General features: G+C 43.8%; 1 protein-coding gene across 3 annotated transcripts; it reads left to right on the top strand.

Moving 5' to 3' along the window:
- The first annotated feature begins 888 nt into the window (after positions 1-888).
- LOC144986786 (NLR family CARD domain-containing protein 3-like) lies at positions 889-17245 on the top strand. Of its 3 annotated transcripts, XM_078934862.1 has the most exons (10): positions 889-989; positions 5317-5454; positions 5537-5641; positions 9646-9724; positions 9886-10084; positions 10224-12027; positions 12110-12283; positions 12584-12760; positions 13218-13391; positions 16487-17245. In XM_078934862.1, exons 2-10 carry the CDS (start codon positions 5369-5371, stop codon positions 16512-16514), a joined length of 2826 nt encoding a protein of 941 aa, XP_078790988.1. In that variant the 5' UTR covers positions 889-989; positions 5317-5368; the 3' UTR covers positions 16515-17245. The 3 variants fall into 3 exon arrangements, with proteins under 3 accessions (XP_078790988.1, XP_078790981.1, XP_078790979.1); XM_078934855.1 differs by lacking the exon at positions 16487-17245 and having other exon boundaries at positions 13218-13872; XM_078934853.1 differs by lacking the exon at positions 16487-17245 and having other exon boundaries at positions 12584-13357.
- The last annotated feature ends 1227 nt before the right edge of the window (positions 17246-18472 follow it).

Raw genomic sequence — 18472 nt, 5'->3', positions numbered from 1 at the left:
AACTTAAAACCCATCAGTTCAAACTATTCTGTCTGTGGTCGTTTCCACTTCCTTTTCCTCTGTAGCGTTGGTATTGTCATGCGTGTGAAGTCTCTTTGAATCAGCATCATTAAACATGAAGGTGTAACCACAGAAATTTTAAAACTGTCTGATAATAGAGGACAAATTGGCAATTGCAGTTTGTGCCCGGCCTGAATTACATGACACTAAGTCATTTGTAAGATTTGACATCAAGCCTTTTCCAGCTGTGTATGGTGGACACGCACTAATAAACAGTAGAAGAAGCCCCCCCTGCTCGCAGATACGTGCAGATCATTGTCTGTTAACGGTTTGGACAGTGTGAGGGTGACACACATTGTGGTTTGTGCTGAACAAGTGTTCTTTATCACATGTCAGATGCATGGTATGAACATAGCATAAGTCTCAGGGTTTGGCTGCAGCTTTCCTCCAGAGGAAGGAACATTGAGATCCTCTGAACTGTTCTCTTCTGCTCTGCTTCTCAGCATCAACTACAGAGTTGAAGGTTTTTTCTTATATTCACAAGATTCATAATCTTTGTTTTAGTCTTAGTGAAGCAGATGAACTGACTCCTGTCAGAACAGAAAAATCCTTCAGCTCCTCAGGAGTTTAGGATTTACTTCCATGTAGAATCTTTAGAGGAAAAGAGGATTTAAGCAAATATTTTAGTTTGAGTTTAGTTCAGCCCCCTAGAGCTGAAACACAATTAGGATTCTATTTAGGAGTCAACTGCTCATTGACTGCTGCAGTTGCGGTCAAACTAATTCTTGTAAATGCAGAGAGGAGAAATAAGTCACACAAATGCACACACACACACACACTCACTCACGCACACCCACAAACTTACACACCCACCCTCACACACACACCCGCACACACAGAGGGAGGAGGGCTGTTCTCAAACTCAGACAGCAGAGTTTGTCCAGCAGACACAGACGTTGGCGTTTCCTCCGTTTTCTTCTTCTGTCACGGTGAGTCTTTGTGAAAAAGTTGTTTTCTGCTCTCATGATGAAGCTGTTGTCTCTGATCTGTGAGGAAAAGAGCAGCAGACAAACACATCAGAGGTTACTGACAACATGGCGACTTCTTCCAGAAACTCTGATTCCGTTTGATCTGTGGATGTTCTTTCAGGTTCCTCATGTATTTTTACACACATTTATAATGTGTGTAAAAATACATGAGGAACCTGTATTACCCCTGTGTATAATGTGTGTAAGGGTTAAGGGCCGACGAAGTGTGCATTATTACTTTTTAACGCACGCCGTGGAAGCCTGAACCGTCCGACGCGATGCGAAGGAGGAGGTGTCACTTCTTTGTGTCTCCTCTCCCTCTTTTGATGTTCTTGTCTCTCTTTCTCTATGGCTGCATTCCAGTCATCAAAATTATCAAATTCACCAATCAAGTTAAAAGAAACAACGAAATAACTCAGGTCTTTTTGCTGTCTCGCTGTAAACTGTGAAATAACGTATCTCAACGTATGTTTTAAGTTTTATGCCAGCGCAGTGATATGTGAGCGGAAATTCATTTTTAGGCGTGCAGTTATGGTGCGTTGACACGATAATATGACAACGTGCTGAGTCTGCACCAACCTTGACTGCAGATGGAAAAGGAAGTGATATAGATGCTGATTGTCATGATGGGTTACATAAAGCATCAGTTCAGAGTTAACCTCTTACCGCTTGTTTTTGCCCAGATGATGAAGATACAGTTTGTTTTACAGATACCAGCGCAGTGGTACAGAACATTTATGCTATGTGACTGGAATTTCTTTTTTAGGCTGTGGTTGTCGCTGTGAATTATCACTTTTTAATGCACACCCAGCAGCCAATCAGAATCGAGTATTCATGCGGACCATGGTATAAATCATTCTTATGGAGTCAAAAAGGCGCTCTCCTGTGCACAACATCGCACTACCCCCAGTGTCAGGTTTTGTTTTGTTTTGTTGTTGTTAGTTCTGTCTTTGTCTCATAGTGTCCAAACAGTTGCTCACACCAAGTACAACTGGGAAACTATCTTAAGGTTGGAACAAAGGAGTGACAGAGGTTATTTCAACACAAATATCTTGAACCCCCCCTGGAGCTACAACCCCACGCTGGTATCTTACAGCGACAGGCCGCAGCAGGCTCATCTCCCAGAAGCCGCCACGCAAGCGGGGAAGACGGGGAGGGAAAGCATGCAGGCGGCGCCGCCTGGCTAGCCCCCTTGGTCGATAAATCAGTAGACCCTATCAGTTTCCTACCACCCCAATAGATCAGCAGAAGACGCTGTGGCCCTGGCACTTCACCTTGCCCTGCAACACCTGGGGCCTCATTTATAAAACTTTGCGTAGGATTTGCGTCAGAAGTGGCGTACGGATAAAACATAGGACGTGCGTACGCACAGAAATATTCGGATTTATAAAACCGTGCGCACGCACATCCTACGCATCTTTCCCTTAATAAATCACAACCAAATCTAAATGCAGCGCAGCTTTTGCGGCTGTATGACACGCCCATAGTTGCCCATAAATAGTCCGTGAAACGCCCACAAATGAATATTCATTGATTGCGAAACCATGGCAAACACAGAGAGGAAATCAAAAAAACGTAACTTCACTCAATGTGAAGTAGAAGTTATCGTTGGCGAGGTGGAAAAGAGGAGGTAAATGTTGTTTGGAGGGCACAGTGTGGGCATTACTAATGCCTAAAAGCCACGTGAGTGGCAGACGGTGGCAGACGCCTTAAATGCTGTAGCCTCACAACCTCGGACCGTGGCCGAAATAAAAAGAGAAATGGTCGGATGGTCGGACATCAAAGTCGAGGCAAAAAAACCTCTGGCGCTCCATCGCCAGAGTGTTTTTGCCACGGGATGGGGGGGGGGGGGGGGCGACGACGACACCGGAGCTGACCCCTCTTGATGAGAGACTAGCGGCAAGAATTGGGGAATCCCTTAGTCGAGTGGTGACTGAGGCGGAGGGGGACACGACGCGCCAGATGCACCGGGTGACACACCCCCAAAAGCCCGCAGAGGTCCAACAGGACGGCTCGACGAAGTCGGAACCGGCTCATAAGCCACTCGTCCTCGTTTGCCAGCAAGTTTTCTTGCTGTCTAAAGATGCGTTCACTCCGAATTCTTCCATTTGCCACATCTTCTAAGAGCGCAAGATCAGCCATTGTGCGTCATTACGCATTGTGATGGGGCATTTTATTTCCATCCATTTAATTACATCTGACAAGCTACAGATGTCGGTAATAATCGACGTGGAAATGGGAAATTGATCTGCGCAAATGTAATTTCTTGTTTCTCGTTGCTTTCTGAATGGTTGAGACATACGCCATACATTGTTTCATCAAAAATAAAACAAACTAAAAGCATATGCATGAATATCATAATCCCATAGCTTATGAAGAAATGTTTTAATATGAAAACAACTTTCCCTAGTGGACAATTAATGCATCTCTCTCTATCTATCCATCTGTCTGTCTAATTGCACCTATATCTGCTCCGCCAGACGGACACACTGACGGGAATATCAGTTTTGTACATTATTTCGTTCTGTTAACTATATTTATTTATTTATATTTATTTTATGAGGATGAATTGCACAACATGCCAATATTGCAGAACAAATTTCCCTTTTCTTTTTGCAAATAAGTGTTCATTTGAATTTCTGTTGTAATTTTCGTTTGATTTTTTTTTTCACTGCTGATCGATCAAACGGGTGTTCGTGTAGGCTGTTAATTGTAAGACTTGCTTTGTGAAGTCTTCATGTTATTTCTGAGAGGCAGTATTGTCATTTTCACTTTCACGTGTTTCTTCCATCTGCCGACGGTGTCGCCGTTTCTCATTTCACCCGTTTTTGTGCGTACGCCTGGGTCAGACCTTCCGTGAAGGACCGCACATTTTCCCGTCAAGTTTGCTTTTTATAAATCTCAACTATTGCGTAGAAAATGGCGTACGCCTTCTTTTGTGCGTACGCAACGTTTATAAATGAGGCCCCTGGACACTAAGAACACCTATGCTCAGTCACTGTTCCTGGACTACAGCTCTGCTGTTAATACAGTATGGATGTGAAGATGACTGGCAAACTCACCGAACTGGGAGTGCCTACACTCACCCGAAACTGGATACTGGACTTTCTCACGGACAGACCACAGGTGGTGAGGATGGGAAAGAAGGTCTCTGCAGAGCAGACAATCAGCACAGGAACAAGGGGTGCTGCCTTAGTGTTGGGTTAAAACAACCTCCAACATCAGAATAACATCGAAGGAAAGAAAGACAAGAGACAAAGGTACCTTTTTACAAGGAGAACAAACAGAGAATGATAACCAGTTACAATCTCTCTCCGCTCTGGCGCAATACTTCTGTCGCCTCCCCTTTTATTAACTTTGTCGGGTGCCCCTTATTTACATATGCGCTGAGCTCTTAGGAGGGGGAACAAGAAGGCACAGCTGCAGCAGGATTATAAAACATTAATTACGATATGTCTATCTTCTGCAGCCTTCTCACATCATCTTCGGACTTGCAAGGCCTTTTCACACGGATAAACTAACACAGATCGTCCTTCTTTTTATTCTAGACAAAGCTAACAAAGGTTCCCAGGAGAATGCAGGAGAGAAACAAAAAGATAATTGCCTTCTCCAAAGGGTGTCACCTCCACCTTCCTGTGAGAAACAAAGGGTTAGGGCCAACCCTAACCCTAACCCTGCACACATGATTAAATGGACTTGGGCCATAAGCTCAGACGCTACAGGCCTGAAATCATCCATGCACACACCACACGCTTCCAGAAAAGCTTCTTCCCAGCTGCAGTCAGAATGCTAGCACTGGACATAAGAGAGGGAAGACTGGACTAAACTGAACCACACAAAATGCTAACCAGCCACAACAATAAGAGCAATGAACAATGAACAACAACCACAATATGTCACAAACATGACAAAAAGTACAATAATGAAAAGGTTGGGAAACTGCAATAGCATGTGGTTATGACTGCATTATGTCTGTCTGCAAATCATATTTTACTCTACTCTTCTCTTTCTTCAACTTTCTTGCTGATCTTTATTAATGAACTTTGTTCTTTTATGTTGTCCTAGGGTAACTTACCTTGACTTGAGAGCCGCAAAGAAAATAATTCAATGTACTTGTTTTACATTTTAAAATGGCAATAAACTCTTAATCTTAAAACCAGGATGAGTCGGTTCATCAGCTTAGTTAACACAATCAAACAAAGTTTAGTTCCCAGCGTACAGAGCTCAGAATCATCTGGTAAAAATCAGGATATCTGTCAGAGTTTAAGAAGACATGTTTCCTCTGCAGGTGAAGGAGGAAGGTGTGTGTGAGCTGATGTGGATCCAGTGAATCCAGCAGCATGGATAAGTGTGAGGACTTAAAGGAGGGAGCCCCTCCCTCTAAAAGCAGAGATGGTAACCATGACAACCAGATCAAAGCTCAGAGGTGAGATGAAGATCTCCAACTGTCCATGATCTTCTCCATGTCAGAGCTCAGGACTCACACCAGCAACCTTCATTCTTCACAGGAACCAACCGGGACCTGGATCTGGATCCAGCTGGGGATCCAAAAGGACTGAGACATCAAAGACTACTAATCATGACTTCAAAGTCATGCGTTTAGGAGTGGAACAGTAAGTGTTTGTCAGAGTTGAAGGAGTCTGGATTCTAGTTCAAATGATAAACAATTATTCAGATAAAGGACTTGAGGTCTGGTTCAGAGGGTGGAAGCCCAGTGATGAAATCCACAGCTATGTGGTACCAGGGTTGATGTGGAACTGGGAATGGTCGCACAAGTTCAGCTGGTAGTTAGGAAGCCGAAGCAAAACAGGTCTGGACAAACTCCCATGTGTCAGCAGACATGGAGGGCCACCAGAAGCACTGTTCAAGTAAGATCAAGGTCCGGTGTATCTCAGGATAGCAAGCCAGCATGATGTTGTGGCCCTACTGCAACACGGAGGAACGAGCAGGTGAGGGAACAAACAGAAGACTTGAGGGACATTCAGGAGGAGAAAGAAGGTCTTCCAGAGCCCTCTGAACCACATGCTCCACCTCCCAGATGGCTGCACAGACAACACAGCAACGTGGTAGGATGGTGTCCTGGGGAGTGTTGCAGGAGGTTGGCAGCTCAAATTGCCTGGACAGGGCATCAGGCTTCAGGTTGCGTATGTGAGTGTGAAATTAAAGCGGTTTAGGAAAAGGGACCACCCAGCCTGACGGGGATTCAGTCTGCGGGCAGAACGGAGGTAGGATAAGTTCCTGTGATCAGTCCATACCAAGAAAGGTTGAGATGTTACTTCCAGCCAATGGCTCCATTCCCTCAAGGCCAGCACGACGGCCAACAACTCTCGATTTCCCAAGTCATAATTCTTCTCTGAAGGAGAAAGCTGCCGGGGGGAGAAAGTGCAGGGATGCATCTTCTGATCTGAGGATGAACGCTGGGAGAGCATTGCCCCAACTCCCGACTCTGAGGCATCCACTTCCACCATGAACTGAGCTGTAGGATCAGGATGGGACAACACAGGAGCAGAGCAAAGCAGACTTTTCAACTTCACAAAGGCTCCATCAGCTCCTGAGGACAAGTAGAAGTGTTCTTTTACAGAGGTCAGCTTGGTCAGGAGAGAGGCCACAGAACTTTAGTTCCTTATAAACCTCCGATAAAAGTTAGCAAACTCCAAAAACCTTTGAAGCTGCTTCCCATTAGTGGTTGTACGCCAATCTGCTACAGCTTTGATCTTGGTAGGACCTGGTTTAAGTTGGCCTTTCTCAATCACAAACCCAAAGATCTGACAGTAGAGACATGAAAGTCACATTTTTCTCCTTTAGCTTAGAGTTTGTTTGCTAGCAGCTGCTGAAACACAAGCCTGACATGTTGAACTATGGCGTTTCATGGCTGCCATTAATTGAAGGAGTGCAAAGATAACTGAACGAGTTTATTCGTGAACTGAGTAAGCGAACCTTCCAACTGCGCAAGCACAATGCAAACCGGGCGACCCCGCATTTTAAAACTGCATGATTGCAATCCTGAGCGACTGTATTAGGAAACTGAATGAGCATAAAGCTCTGACTGCGCAATCCTGCATGCTTGCTTGGTTTGCATGAAGTGTTCAGGGGGGTGTTTTCGTCACTTGGGGGCGGTAACCTTTCTGGTTGATCTGATTGGCCGAAATTTGCAGGTAAAGTCCGGCGAAGCAGCGGGAAATAAAAATGGCGGATGTAACTTGGATTGAAATGTTAAAACAAGGTAAGAAAGTGTAGTGGGTATTTTTGTGCTGTAAATTTTTCTATTGTGAAAATCACTTTATTAGGTAAATGTACACTTACACTTAGCCAGAGACAGAGCTACTACACAACTCAAAGTACAGGGAGCGGATATTAGCACATGGTTAGCAAATGCTAACAATGGAGCAGCATCTCATCCATGTAGTGTCGTTTTACTGCTTAATTTTATTCTGTTTCTGTGGTGGACTGAGCAGTATAAAGTAAGGACAACAAACAATTTAATCAAACATATTTAAATTTATTTTTCAAAAAGTGTAAATGGGCAAAAACGGGCCCTAAAAGAGGTCAAAGTAACAAAATTAACTCAAGCTTTTAAATGTAACAGGACAACTGAACAGACAAACCAACTTAATTAAACTGACCTACCTAATTGAAAACACAAGGGAACATATATAGTGGCTGATCAAACTAACTAGACACACAAGGGGGAACTTAAAAAGACTAAGACAAACTACAACAAACCAACTAAACTAAAGCCCATCCTTTGGTAAATGAACATACACAAATGAATGAAAATAAAGAACATCAAAATAGAAACTAAAGTAAAGAAACAGAAAGAATTCCTTGTCCATTGGGCGATGGTTCAGTCCAATTAGCTGCCGGCTGAATGTAAGGCCTCTGCTGACTGGCATGCATTGTTGTGTCAGGCCTGACTTGATGGGTCCAGCAGCAGATGGCAGCAGCAGCTACAATGGTTCCCTTTAGCGTGGGTAACTCAAAACAGAACAAATTAATGAAGCAAATTATAATAAAGTAAACTGAAACATGTTATTAAATTTTTTGTTCAAATGTGTTTGTGTTATGTTTGAAAAAGAAAACTAAAAGTATATGCAAACAAATAAAGTGAACAGATATATGTAGGGTGTGATGCAGGAAGTTACTGCCCTGATTGGGTGGCAGCGTAGGTACCATCACAGTTTCACTAGTTAAATTAAGACATGATGTTTATTATTAGTATTTGGAGAAAGAACTCACGATAAACACAACTTTGGATTTATCAGATGAATACATGAGAGGCTGCTGATCGTACACAAATCTACAGTGACAGAGCTGGGTCTGGAAATCTTATTGAGGTGAGTTACGAGGAAACCCCTTTCAGGAGGCAGCCGAGACGATTAACTCCAGTGGAAAGGTGTTGGAGGGTGTTCCTAATCTCCTGGAGTGCCTGGTCATGCCGTCCACCAAGAGCCCCTTGGATTGAGAGGACATGTTTAACCTCTTGAAACTCTGCGGGGTCCATTATGGCCAGATGATTCTGTTATGTTGAGTGGTTGGATCCCAAAGCAGAGTCTGATGCCGAGGACAGGTTAACAGTTTATTATTCGCGAAACAGAACAAAATCAGACAGGAAGCTGAATCAGGGAGCTAGACTTGAAACACAGGACGGTCACATATAGCAACTGAATATAAATCATCTGGCAGGGAGGAAGAGAAAGATTCAGGCTATTACAGAAAGATCAATGAGATGAGGATCAGGTGTGCAATGTTGAGAGGCACCAGGCAAAAGCTCAGACACGCCCCCGCTCCACACTGCTCAAAACTGTGACTAGTCAAAGGGTGGATTCATTGACTTAAAACCTTGTGCTATCCTACGGGGTCAAGATGACCATTGACGTGTTATCCCTACCATGACAAAGGTGGATAAGGGTGGAGAGGATTTCATGTAATCCATCAAAACCAGTAAAGATCACAAATCATTGAAGAAAAAATTGTTCAACACATTTTCTTGTGGGGTCTAGATTACCTCACTCCCAAAGTCAAAGTGCCTAGGATAGCACAAAGGTTAAATCATCATCATCTTCTGGTGCAGATAGGTGAGCTACATGTAAACATTCTTTCTCACAGACATTTCTATCTTCATGTGTGCAGCAGTGAGTGTTGGAGCTTTTCCACAAACACAGCAGTCACAATGAAAGAATACATCTTAAAGTGTACTAAAAGCTGCTCGGTGGGGCAGTGGTTAACGCCGTCAATTCAAGTCCCTGCTGGGGGACCTGAAACTGGACATCAATGGGGGACCTTTCTGTGTGGAGTTTGCATGTTCTCCCTGTGTATGTGTGGGTTTTCTGCTGGGACTCTGGCTTCCTCCCACATCCAAAGACATGCTTTATAGGTTAATTGGTTACTCAAAATTGCCCATAGATGTGAATATGAGTGTGCAAGGGTGTGTGTGTGTGGCAACCTGTCCAGGGTGTTGCCAGCCTTCGCCCACATATGGCTGGGATAGGCTTTGGGAACCCTGTGACCCTGAAAGGCATAAAACGGCTTAAAAGATGAATGAAATAAGGATTGTACTGAGTGTTTGCACGGCCACCAGCGGGTCCAGTAGGATCTGATTATTGCTGATTCTCCACAGACTGGACCAGCAGAGCTCAGAGACTCCCAGTGGTCCGTCTGTCCAGCAGCATCAAACACAGTTGGACTCCATCTTTCTGGTCTGTACATGAACACAAACTACTTTCCCATCATTCTGTCCACAGTCGTCTCCATGCTGCACTTTGAACACCGGTGGACTGTCAGTGTGTCCAACATGGAGCTGATGTTTGGCTCCATGACTTCACTCTGATTGGCTCATTCATCTGGAATTTTGTTGCAGCTGCTGGAGGACAACATTGTCACTTTTGTCAAGAAGGAGCTGAAGAAGATCCAGAAGCTTCTGAGTCACAGAGAGGATGAGGAGGAGCTGGAAGATGAAGATGAAGGGCTGAGGAGCAGCAGAGAGTCACTGAGGAAGATCACAGTGAACTTCCTGAGGAGAATGAAGCAGGAGGAGCTGGCTGATGGACTGCAGAGCAGTAAGAGGATTTCTCTGAAGGTTTCAGCTGCTGATAAATGAAGATTTACTGATGTCTGAACACATGGAACTACAGGGATTCAAACCCTCATCATTAAGGGCTGCAGAGAGTTGATCTACTGTTTGTTGTCTTCATTCAGGTTTGACTGCTGTAGTTTGTCGACATAAAGTCCAATCTGGTCTAATGAAGAAGTTCCAGTGTTTGTTTGAGGAGATGGCTAAAGCAGGAAACCTAACCCTTCTGAATGAGATCTACACAGAACTCTTCATCACAGAGGGAGGAAGAGGAGAGCTGAATGAAGAACATGAGGTCAGACAGATTGAAGCAGCATCCAGGAAAGCAGACAGAGCAGAAACAAGCATCAGACAAGAAGAGCTCTTCCAACTCCCAGCTGGAAGACAAGAACCAATCAGAACCGTGATGACTAAGGGAGTGGCTGGCATCGGGAAAACAGTCTTAACTCAGAAGTTCACTCTGGACTGGGCTGAAGGCAAAGCCCACCAGAACCTCCACTTCACATTTCCATTCACTTTCAGAGAGCTGAATGTGCTGAAAGAGGAGAAGTTCAGCTTGGTGGAACTTGTTCATCACTTCTTCCCTGAAACCAAACAAGCAGGAATCTGCAGCTTTAAATATTTCCAGGTCCTCTTCATCTTTGATGGTCTGGATGAGTGTCGACTTCCTCTGGACTTCCACAAGACTCAGATCGTAAATGACCCTAGAAAGCCCACCTCAGTGGCTAATCTGCTGACAAACCTCATCAGGGGGAACCTGCTTCCCTCTGCTCGCCTCTGGATAACCACACGACCTGCAGCAGCCAATCAGATCCCTGCTGAGTGTGTTGATATGGTGACAGAGGTCAGAGGGTTTGATGATCCACAGAAGGAGGAGTACTTCCGGAAGAGGTTCAGAGATGAAGAGCAGGCCAGCAGGATCATCTCCCACATCAAGAGATCCAGAAGCCTCCACATCATGTGCCACATCCCAGTCTTCTGCTGGATCACTGCTACAGTTCTGGAGGATCTGCTGAAGAGCAGAGAGGGAGGAAAGCTGCGCAAGAGCCTGACTGAGATGTACTTCCACTTCCTGGTGGTTCAGGCCAAAGTCAAGAAGGGTACATATTATGGAGGGACTGAGACAGATCCTCACTGGAGTCCAGGGAGCAGGAAGATGATGGAGTCTCTGGGAAAACTGGCTTTTGAGCAGCTGCAGAAAGGAAACCTGATCTTCCATAAATCCGACCTGACTGAGTGTGGCATCGATATCAGAGCAGCCTCAGTGTACTCAAGAATGTTCATACAGATCTTTAGAGAGGAGAGAGGCCTGTACCAGGACAAGGTCTTCTGCTTCATCCATCTGAGTGTTCAGGAGTTTCTGGCTGCTCTTCATGTCCACCTGACCTTCATCACCTCTGGAGTCAACCTTATGGAAGACGAACAGAAGAAAAAATCCTTAAAGATTCTCAAACTGAAAAAAAGCGGTCCAGTCCAGTTCTACCAGAGTGCTGTGGAGAAGACCTTAGAGAGTCCAAACGGACACCTGGACTTGTTCCTCCGCTTCCTCCTGGGTCTTTCATCGCAGACCAATCAGAATCTCCTACGAGGTCTACTGACTCAGACAGGAAGTAGCTCACAGACCAATCAGGAAACAGTCCAGTTCATCAAGGAGAAGATCAGTGAGGATCTACCTACAGAGAAAAGCATCAACCTGTTCCACTGTCTGAATGAACTGAATGATGGTCCTCCAGTGAAGGAGATCCAACAGTCCCTGAGGTCAGGACGTCTCTCCACAGATAAACTGTCTCCTGCTCAGTGGTCTGCTCTGGTCTTCATCTTACTGTCATCAGAGGAAGATCTGGAAGAGTTTGACCTGCAGAAATACTCTGCTTCAGAGGAGGCTCTTCTGAGGCTGCTGCCAGTGATCAAAGCCTCCAACAAAGCTCTGTAAGAACTCTCAGGAAAATGAACAAATGAATCTGAGTGGAAACATGAAAGATTCGATAACTTCTGTATGTCTTTTTTTCAGACTGAGTGACTGTAATCTGTCAAAGAGAAGCTGTGTAGCTCTATCCTCAGTTCTCAGTTCTCAGTCCTCTAGACTCAGAGTTCTGGACCTGAGTTACAACAACCTGCAGGATTTAGGAGTGAAGCTTCTGTCTGTTGGACTGGAGAGTCCACACTGTAAACTGGAGACTCTCAGGTCAGGTTTCCTTCAAAGGTTGATTTCCTACAAGTTCTGTCTGTTTTTCTCTGTTTCAGGAAAAAGCGTCAGATAGATGTCAGTGAAGAAGAACCAGCAGAGGACTGTTGCATAAAGGAAAAAGAAAACAACATTCTGTTTGAATTAAAAATCCTGGTTTTTCCAAGAGAAATTGCTTATTAGTCAGAATGTCATCTGTCAGTCTGTCATCAGGGCGGGTCCCCCCTGACTGAATGTACCAAGTTCCTGGACCTCCAGCTGCATCACTGCTCCTGAACACACTTTTCTGTCTGATTTCAGGTTGTGGAGCTGCAGTTTGTCAGAGATCAGCTGTGAAGCTCTGGTCTCCGCTCTGAAGAAAAACCCGTCCAACCTGACAGAACTGGACCTGAGTTGGAACGAGAACCTGCAGGATTCAGGAGTTGTTCATCTGTCTGGTTTTCTGGAGAGTCCAGACTGCAGACTGCAGACTCTGAGGTCAGACTCCATGTTTCAGTTGTGTTCAGATCAAAATGATGACAGTTGTGTTCACCCACATCGGTTAGAGCTGAAAGTCTCTGGCTTGAAGGACTGCAGCACAGAAGGACTGGAAGATCATCTCCTGAAAACTGGGATGAAGACTTTCCAGCATCATGCTGCTGAAATTCTCCCATGTTTCAGTGCTTTTTGGAGAAGAGCTGAGCAGAAAAAGGAAGTGGACTTTTTCTGCTGTTGGTGCAGAAACATCAGTTGGTTTGGATGCAGCCACAGGCTGATGTTTGACTTTCACACATCTGGACTTCTTTCCTGAAGCAGCTGCATGTTATCCTGAATGTTCCTGAATGTTCTTCTTCTTTGCTTCTCCTAGACTTCAACTCTGAATTATTCTCTTTAGAAGTGAAGGATGAAAAACAAGAACTTTGTCTTTAAACTCAACTCTTTGTTCTGGATTCAGGTTGAACTATTGCAGTTTGTCAAAGACCAGCTGTGCTGCTCTGGTCTCCGCTCTGAAGTCCAACCCGTCCCACCTGACAGAACTGGATCTGATGTTCAACAACCTTCAGTCTTCAGATGTTCAGCAGCTCCAGGATCTGGTGGAGAGTCCAAACTCCAAACTGCAGACTCTGAGGTCAGTAGAGGGTTGGAGTCAGTCCAGCTGCTTCCAGATGTTTGGTCCTAAAGTTAGTCTGAGAGCAAAGATGCAGAGTTTCCTGTGAAGCTGCAGCTTCTCAGTGAAGCTCTGAGGAGAATGATGACAGGCTTCAGGACAACAGTCAGCCAAACAGAGCAGCAGAAGCTCCAACAGGTGAAGATTTAAATTAAAAATTAAATTAATTTTATGTATGAAGCTCCTTTTATGTAAAAAGAACAGGTCAAGGTGCTGTACATAAAAACAAACAAGAACGCAAAAACACCAATTCCCACGGATGCTAAAAATAACAGAATAAGCCCCTCATAATAAAAACACAAAAACAAAGACAAATTTAAAAAAAATAATTATAAAAAGCTAAAGAAGAAAGAACCCAGAAGGGCTGTCCAAACGGTCCTTTTGTTTGCTGCGGCGTCATTATCCAGACAATACAAGCACAACTAAGCCCCAGCCTCTCCTGCCTCACCCCCCCCCCCCCCCCCCCCCCCAACCCCCAGGTCCAATGCGCCACCACCAGGCCAGGTAGCTCAGAGGACCTGAAACAAAAGAAGCCAGAGGCCAACAGGGCCAAATCCTCTGGGAGCCCAAACACCTCAGCCAAGACATAGTTAATGCATAAAAAGTCTAAAACACCTAGAATACAAATTAGAAAAGTTTTGATGTAAAAAAGTACAACTTGACTCTTCTTTCTCTTTCGGCTTTTACCATCAGGGGTTGCCACAGCGAACAAGTCGCATGGTAAACTTGGCAATGTTTTACGCCGGATGCCCTTCCTGACGCAACCTTCTCAAACCGGGCTTGGAACCGGCACAGAGGTAGAAAAAAGTACAACTTGACTAAAAAGCCATAAATAAATAAATATCATAACATAACATACAAAATACAAGAGTAAAATTCTAAATCCCACATAGGAGATGTACTTAAAAGCTGAATTAAATAGTTGTGTCTTTAGTCTCTTTTTAAAAACTTCGACAGTGGATGAGGCCCTCATATCCTCAGGGAGGTTGTTCAACAGACGAGGCCTCTAGTATCTAAACGAGGCCACGTCGTAGATTTTTTTCTGGACCTAGTGACCTTAAGCAGGCCGGTGAACCCATGGGAGGTCCATAATCTCAAAGCAAGTCTAATATAAAAGTAGAACCAAGACCATGAAGACTCTCATAAACTATTAAAATAATCTTAAAATAAATCCTAAAGCTGACAATGACCCAGTGCAGAGATTTTAAGCTTGGTGTAATGTGCTCCCTCTTCCTGGTTCTCGTTAAAAGTTGTCTAGCCGAGTTCTGGACTAGCTGCATACCATTAGGAATGGTTTTCTTAACACCAGAAAGGTGGGCATTTGAGTAATCAATTCTTGATGTGATAAAAGCACGAATTAAAATTTCAGCACTGGCTCTAGAGAGACAGGGTCTCACTCGTGTGATATTCCTCAGATGGTAAAATGTAGTTATGCCGTTATAACCCAAGATCTGCGTCTAGAACCACATCGAGGTTCTTTACTGTATCACATATAGTCATATAGTTGGTTGACAGATATAATTGGACCTTATTTCTTTCATCTTCAGAACCGATAACCAAGATTTCTGTTTTTTTCTTGGTCGAGCTGCAAACATTTTTCTCCCATCCACATTTTAATATCTGAAATACAGTTTAAAAGGCTGTCCATGGGTTTTGTATCATTGGGTGACACAGCTACACACAATTGAGTGTCATCAGCATAGCTATGAGTTAATGCCGTGTCTCCTGATGACATCACCAAGGCGAAGCATGTAAAGATTAAAAAGTGTGGGACCCAGGATAGAGCCTTGGGGCCCCCCTTCATGTCCGTTGGTGTCTCCCAGATAAAAAAAAAATCATTTAAATTAACAACAGAATCTCCATCTGTGAGGTGGGATTTAAACCAATTAAGCGTCGCAACATCAATCAAAACACAACTATCGCGTGTTCTCTCACTGATAGGAGGACGTACTGTAAAAAGATCAACAAGGGTTGTTGATCCATTCCCTGTAAGGAAGATGATCTAAGATCATCTACCTTAGTGGTAAAGAGGTCTACATACTCTGCTACTCAAACTTTACTGCTAAAAGTGGAGGGCAGGCCAGAGATTGGATTTATTATTTCATCAATTATAGCAAAGAGGATTTTTGGCTTGGACTGATTTTCTTCTATGAACTTTTAGAATAAGAAATTATTTGTTTGATATTGATTGAATGTTTAAGACTGTCAAATTCAGTTCAGTTGATATATTGCTGTGATTCTATTGGTGGTAACTGGACGAGTTCTGGATGTGCAATGTGTTAAGATTATTATAGTTCCTGTTGCGTTTCCTGGAGAAAAGACTGTGTGGATAAAACAGATGGTATGGTGAAGATGACAAGTTGTGGTGATGGTTTGTGGGATATCTGGCTGAAGGGTCTGAGGAAGAGGACAGAGTTTTGTTGTGATCCTGTAGATGTTGGATCTGGGGGAGTATTGAGAGTTGATGGTCGGTCCTCTTTAACCCTTGTGATATCTTAGATGACCCCACCCTTACATTGACGTGTTCTCCCTACCATGACAAAGGTGGATAAAGGTGGAAAGATTTCATGTAATCCATGGACACCAGTGAAGATCACAAATCATTGAAGAAAAAAGGTTCAGAGCTCTGTCTAGTGGGTCTAGATGACCCAACTCCCAATGTTAAAGTGCCTAGGATAGCACATTCAGAGGGTACTGGGGTGAAGACCGTCGGGTCAATATATCTTAAAGTATCAGCGAGTTTTACTAATATCGTCCATGAGCCTGGTGACGGTTTCATTCATTTGGTCACAGCAGCAGTTTTGACAAGCCATAGAAACCACCATGAGTGATGAGAAATAAAAGAAACCTTCTCCAGAGGCTTTCTCTAGCTGCTCACAGAAACACCACTCGCCACTGAAGTGCACTGAAGTGCATCAACAAGATGACAGGAAGCTGCTGCTCTGAACAGGACTGAAGCTCCTGCTGCTCTTTCTGCTGCTGTGCTGCATCACTGACTGATAGACCAGGATCAGGAGACACTCCATCACCTCTGTCTCTCTACTTTCTCTTCACAGGTGGGAGGAACATGGCTGGTCGGACTGATGTTCCTCCTAAAGGAGCAGAGAGGAGCAGCAGCTGGTCTGCAGAGATGTTGTGACTGGACGGTGTTCCTGGGAGGTGGAGAGCAGAGTGATGGAGGAATCAGAGGAAGTGGAGATGAGTGTCAGAGCTGCAGCAGGAACTGATCTGAGATCAACTCCACTGTCTCTCTCAGCATCAAGTGGACAGTTATTGTGCTGCAGCTCCCCCGGTGGACTGATGGAGAACTGCACTTCCTCTTCTCATTCTAACTTGGAGTGTTGGTCTGAAACATGGGTTGGATTCAGATGTTCAGCAGCTCCAGGATCTGGAGAAAAACAGACCTGCAGACAAACAGATTCTTTTCTAGATCATCACTTTCTTCTTTGATCTCCATTTGATGGACAGACTTGAGTTTGGGATGGACCAATCAAGGATTGAGGGAATCATTGATCAGACAGAACATTTCTGGATTAGATAGATCTATGTGTGGGTCAGGGGAAAACACAGTCAGGCGTTGGATCCTGGTTCTGTCTCTGGGACAGCTACAGAACCAGAACTCTGGATCACAAGATTCTGGTTCCAGATTTTTCACACTTTTCTGTTCTCCAGAAACTCTCATTGACAAACAAACAGAGTTTCATTCAGAAACCTCCAACGTGGTCATGTGACCAGAATGTTCATAGTGTAGACACGGACAAACGCTGTGGTCACATGACTCACTGGTTTGGATTCAAGTCATTTGAAGTCAGTTTTTGGATCAGAAATCCCATCTGATCTCAGTTAGTGAACAAAAGTCTCTCAGTTGATTCATTTTTCTATCATCTCTGTTCTGTTGATGATCAAATATTGACTCATGCAGTTTGAAAGACTCAGAGTTTTGGTTTGATTGATGTTTTCCACAGTTTTCTGATTGAACTGCCTTTTTCTTTGGTGTTTTGTGGGTAAAACTTCATTTTTTTCATGCTGACAACATTTTTAGCTGCAGTTTTGAAGAAGTTTCATCTAAATCCAGTTGAATCTCCTCATTTTATAGAATGTCTGAAACTAGTTGAAACTTTCTGAACATAAAATCTGTTTTCTCCAGAGGACATGAATGAACAGAGTGGATCTTAGTGAGGAATGACAGCCTCTGGATGCAGAGAATCACTTTTACATGGAAGCATATGTGTGTCATATTTCAAAAATAAAAGTCAATGGCTGAAATGGTTTTTTATTTTCACTTTTTTTCTCTAACCCTTCCCTATTCCCACCCAATCCCCAGGAGAAAGGAGATGGCTAAACCAGCGATCCTCATCAGGTTTGTAAATCAAAAACACAAGCTAGCTCTGATGAATCAAACAAGGAATCTGAAGGGATCTGCTGCTTATCTGAACGACAATCTGACCAGAAGGAATGCTGAAATCGCCAAACATGCCAGGCTTCTCAGGAAGTGTAAGCAGATTGAGAACACTTGGGTTAAAGGCTGCATGATTTACGTCAAACCACTCGGTCCACCGGACCGGTCCAAGGTTCTGGTTGTGAACACCATGAAGGACTTTGAGAAGTGTTTGATTACGGACGTCTGAACCATCGTGCTGTAAATCAAAGAGCCAGATAATTTCAAGAAAAATGACGCCTGGATTGATCACATTCTCCAAAAGTCTGAAGTGACCTGATTATCAGCAAAGTTCTGACCTGCAGACAACTTGACCTCAACTTTCAGCGCCGCTTATAACAGCCGCCGAATGATATTGGACCTTAATCTGATGTCTGCAGACATAACATCGAAAAGAACTTAAAAATTCAATTCAAATCATTTGTTGAAGACTGTTAAAATGGACGATTTCTACTTTACTTGCTCCAAAAATTGATTCATGATTTTTCCTGATGAAACATAATTTGCACATATTTTAAATTTGACACTTGATCAATTTTTGCTATGAAGATTTTTGAAACAGTGTTATGTCTATTTTACTGATATAGTATTATTTTTTAATCAT

Source organism: Oryzias latipes, chromosome 2, assembly GCF_053564925.1.
Source record: "Oryzias latipes strain Hd-rR chromosome 2, Olatipes_Hd-rR_3.1".
In the NCBI taxonomy this organism is placed as follows: Eukaryota; Metazoa; Chordata; class Actinopteri; order Beloniformes; family Adrianichthyidae; genus Oryzias; species Oryzias latipes.
The sequence above is the reverse complement of the archived record's forward strand: the minus strand, read 5'-3'. Positions and strand labels throughout refer to the sequence as shown.

Coding starts and splice junctions, on each gene's coding strand:
- LOC144986786 (XM_078934853.1), top strand. CDS start 5,369: ATGGATAAGTGTGAGGACTTAAAGGAGGGAGCCCCTCCCTCTAAAAGC. Junction 5,455..5,536: donor AACCAGATCAAAGCTCAGAG/GTGAGATGAAGA, acceptor CATTCTTCACAG/GAACCAACCGGGACCTGGAT. Junction 9,725..9,885: donor AGTTGGACTCCATCTTTCTG/GTCTGTACATGA, acceptor ATTTTGTTGCAG/CTGCTGGAGGACAACATTGT.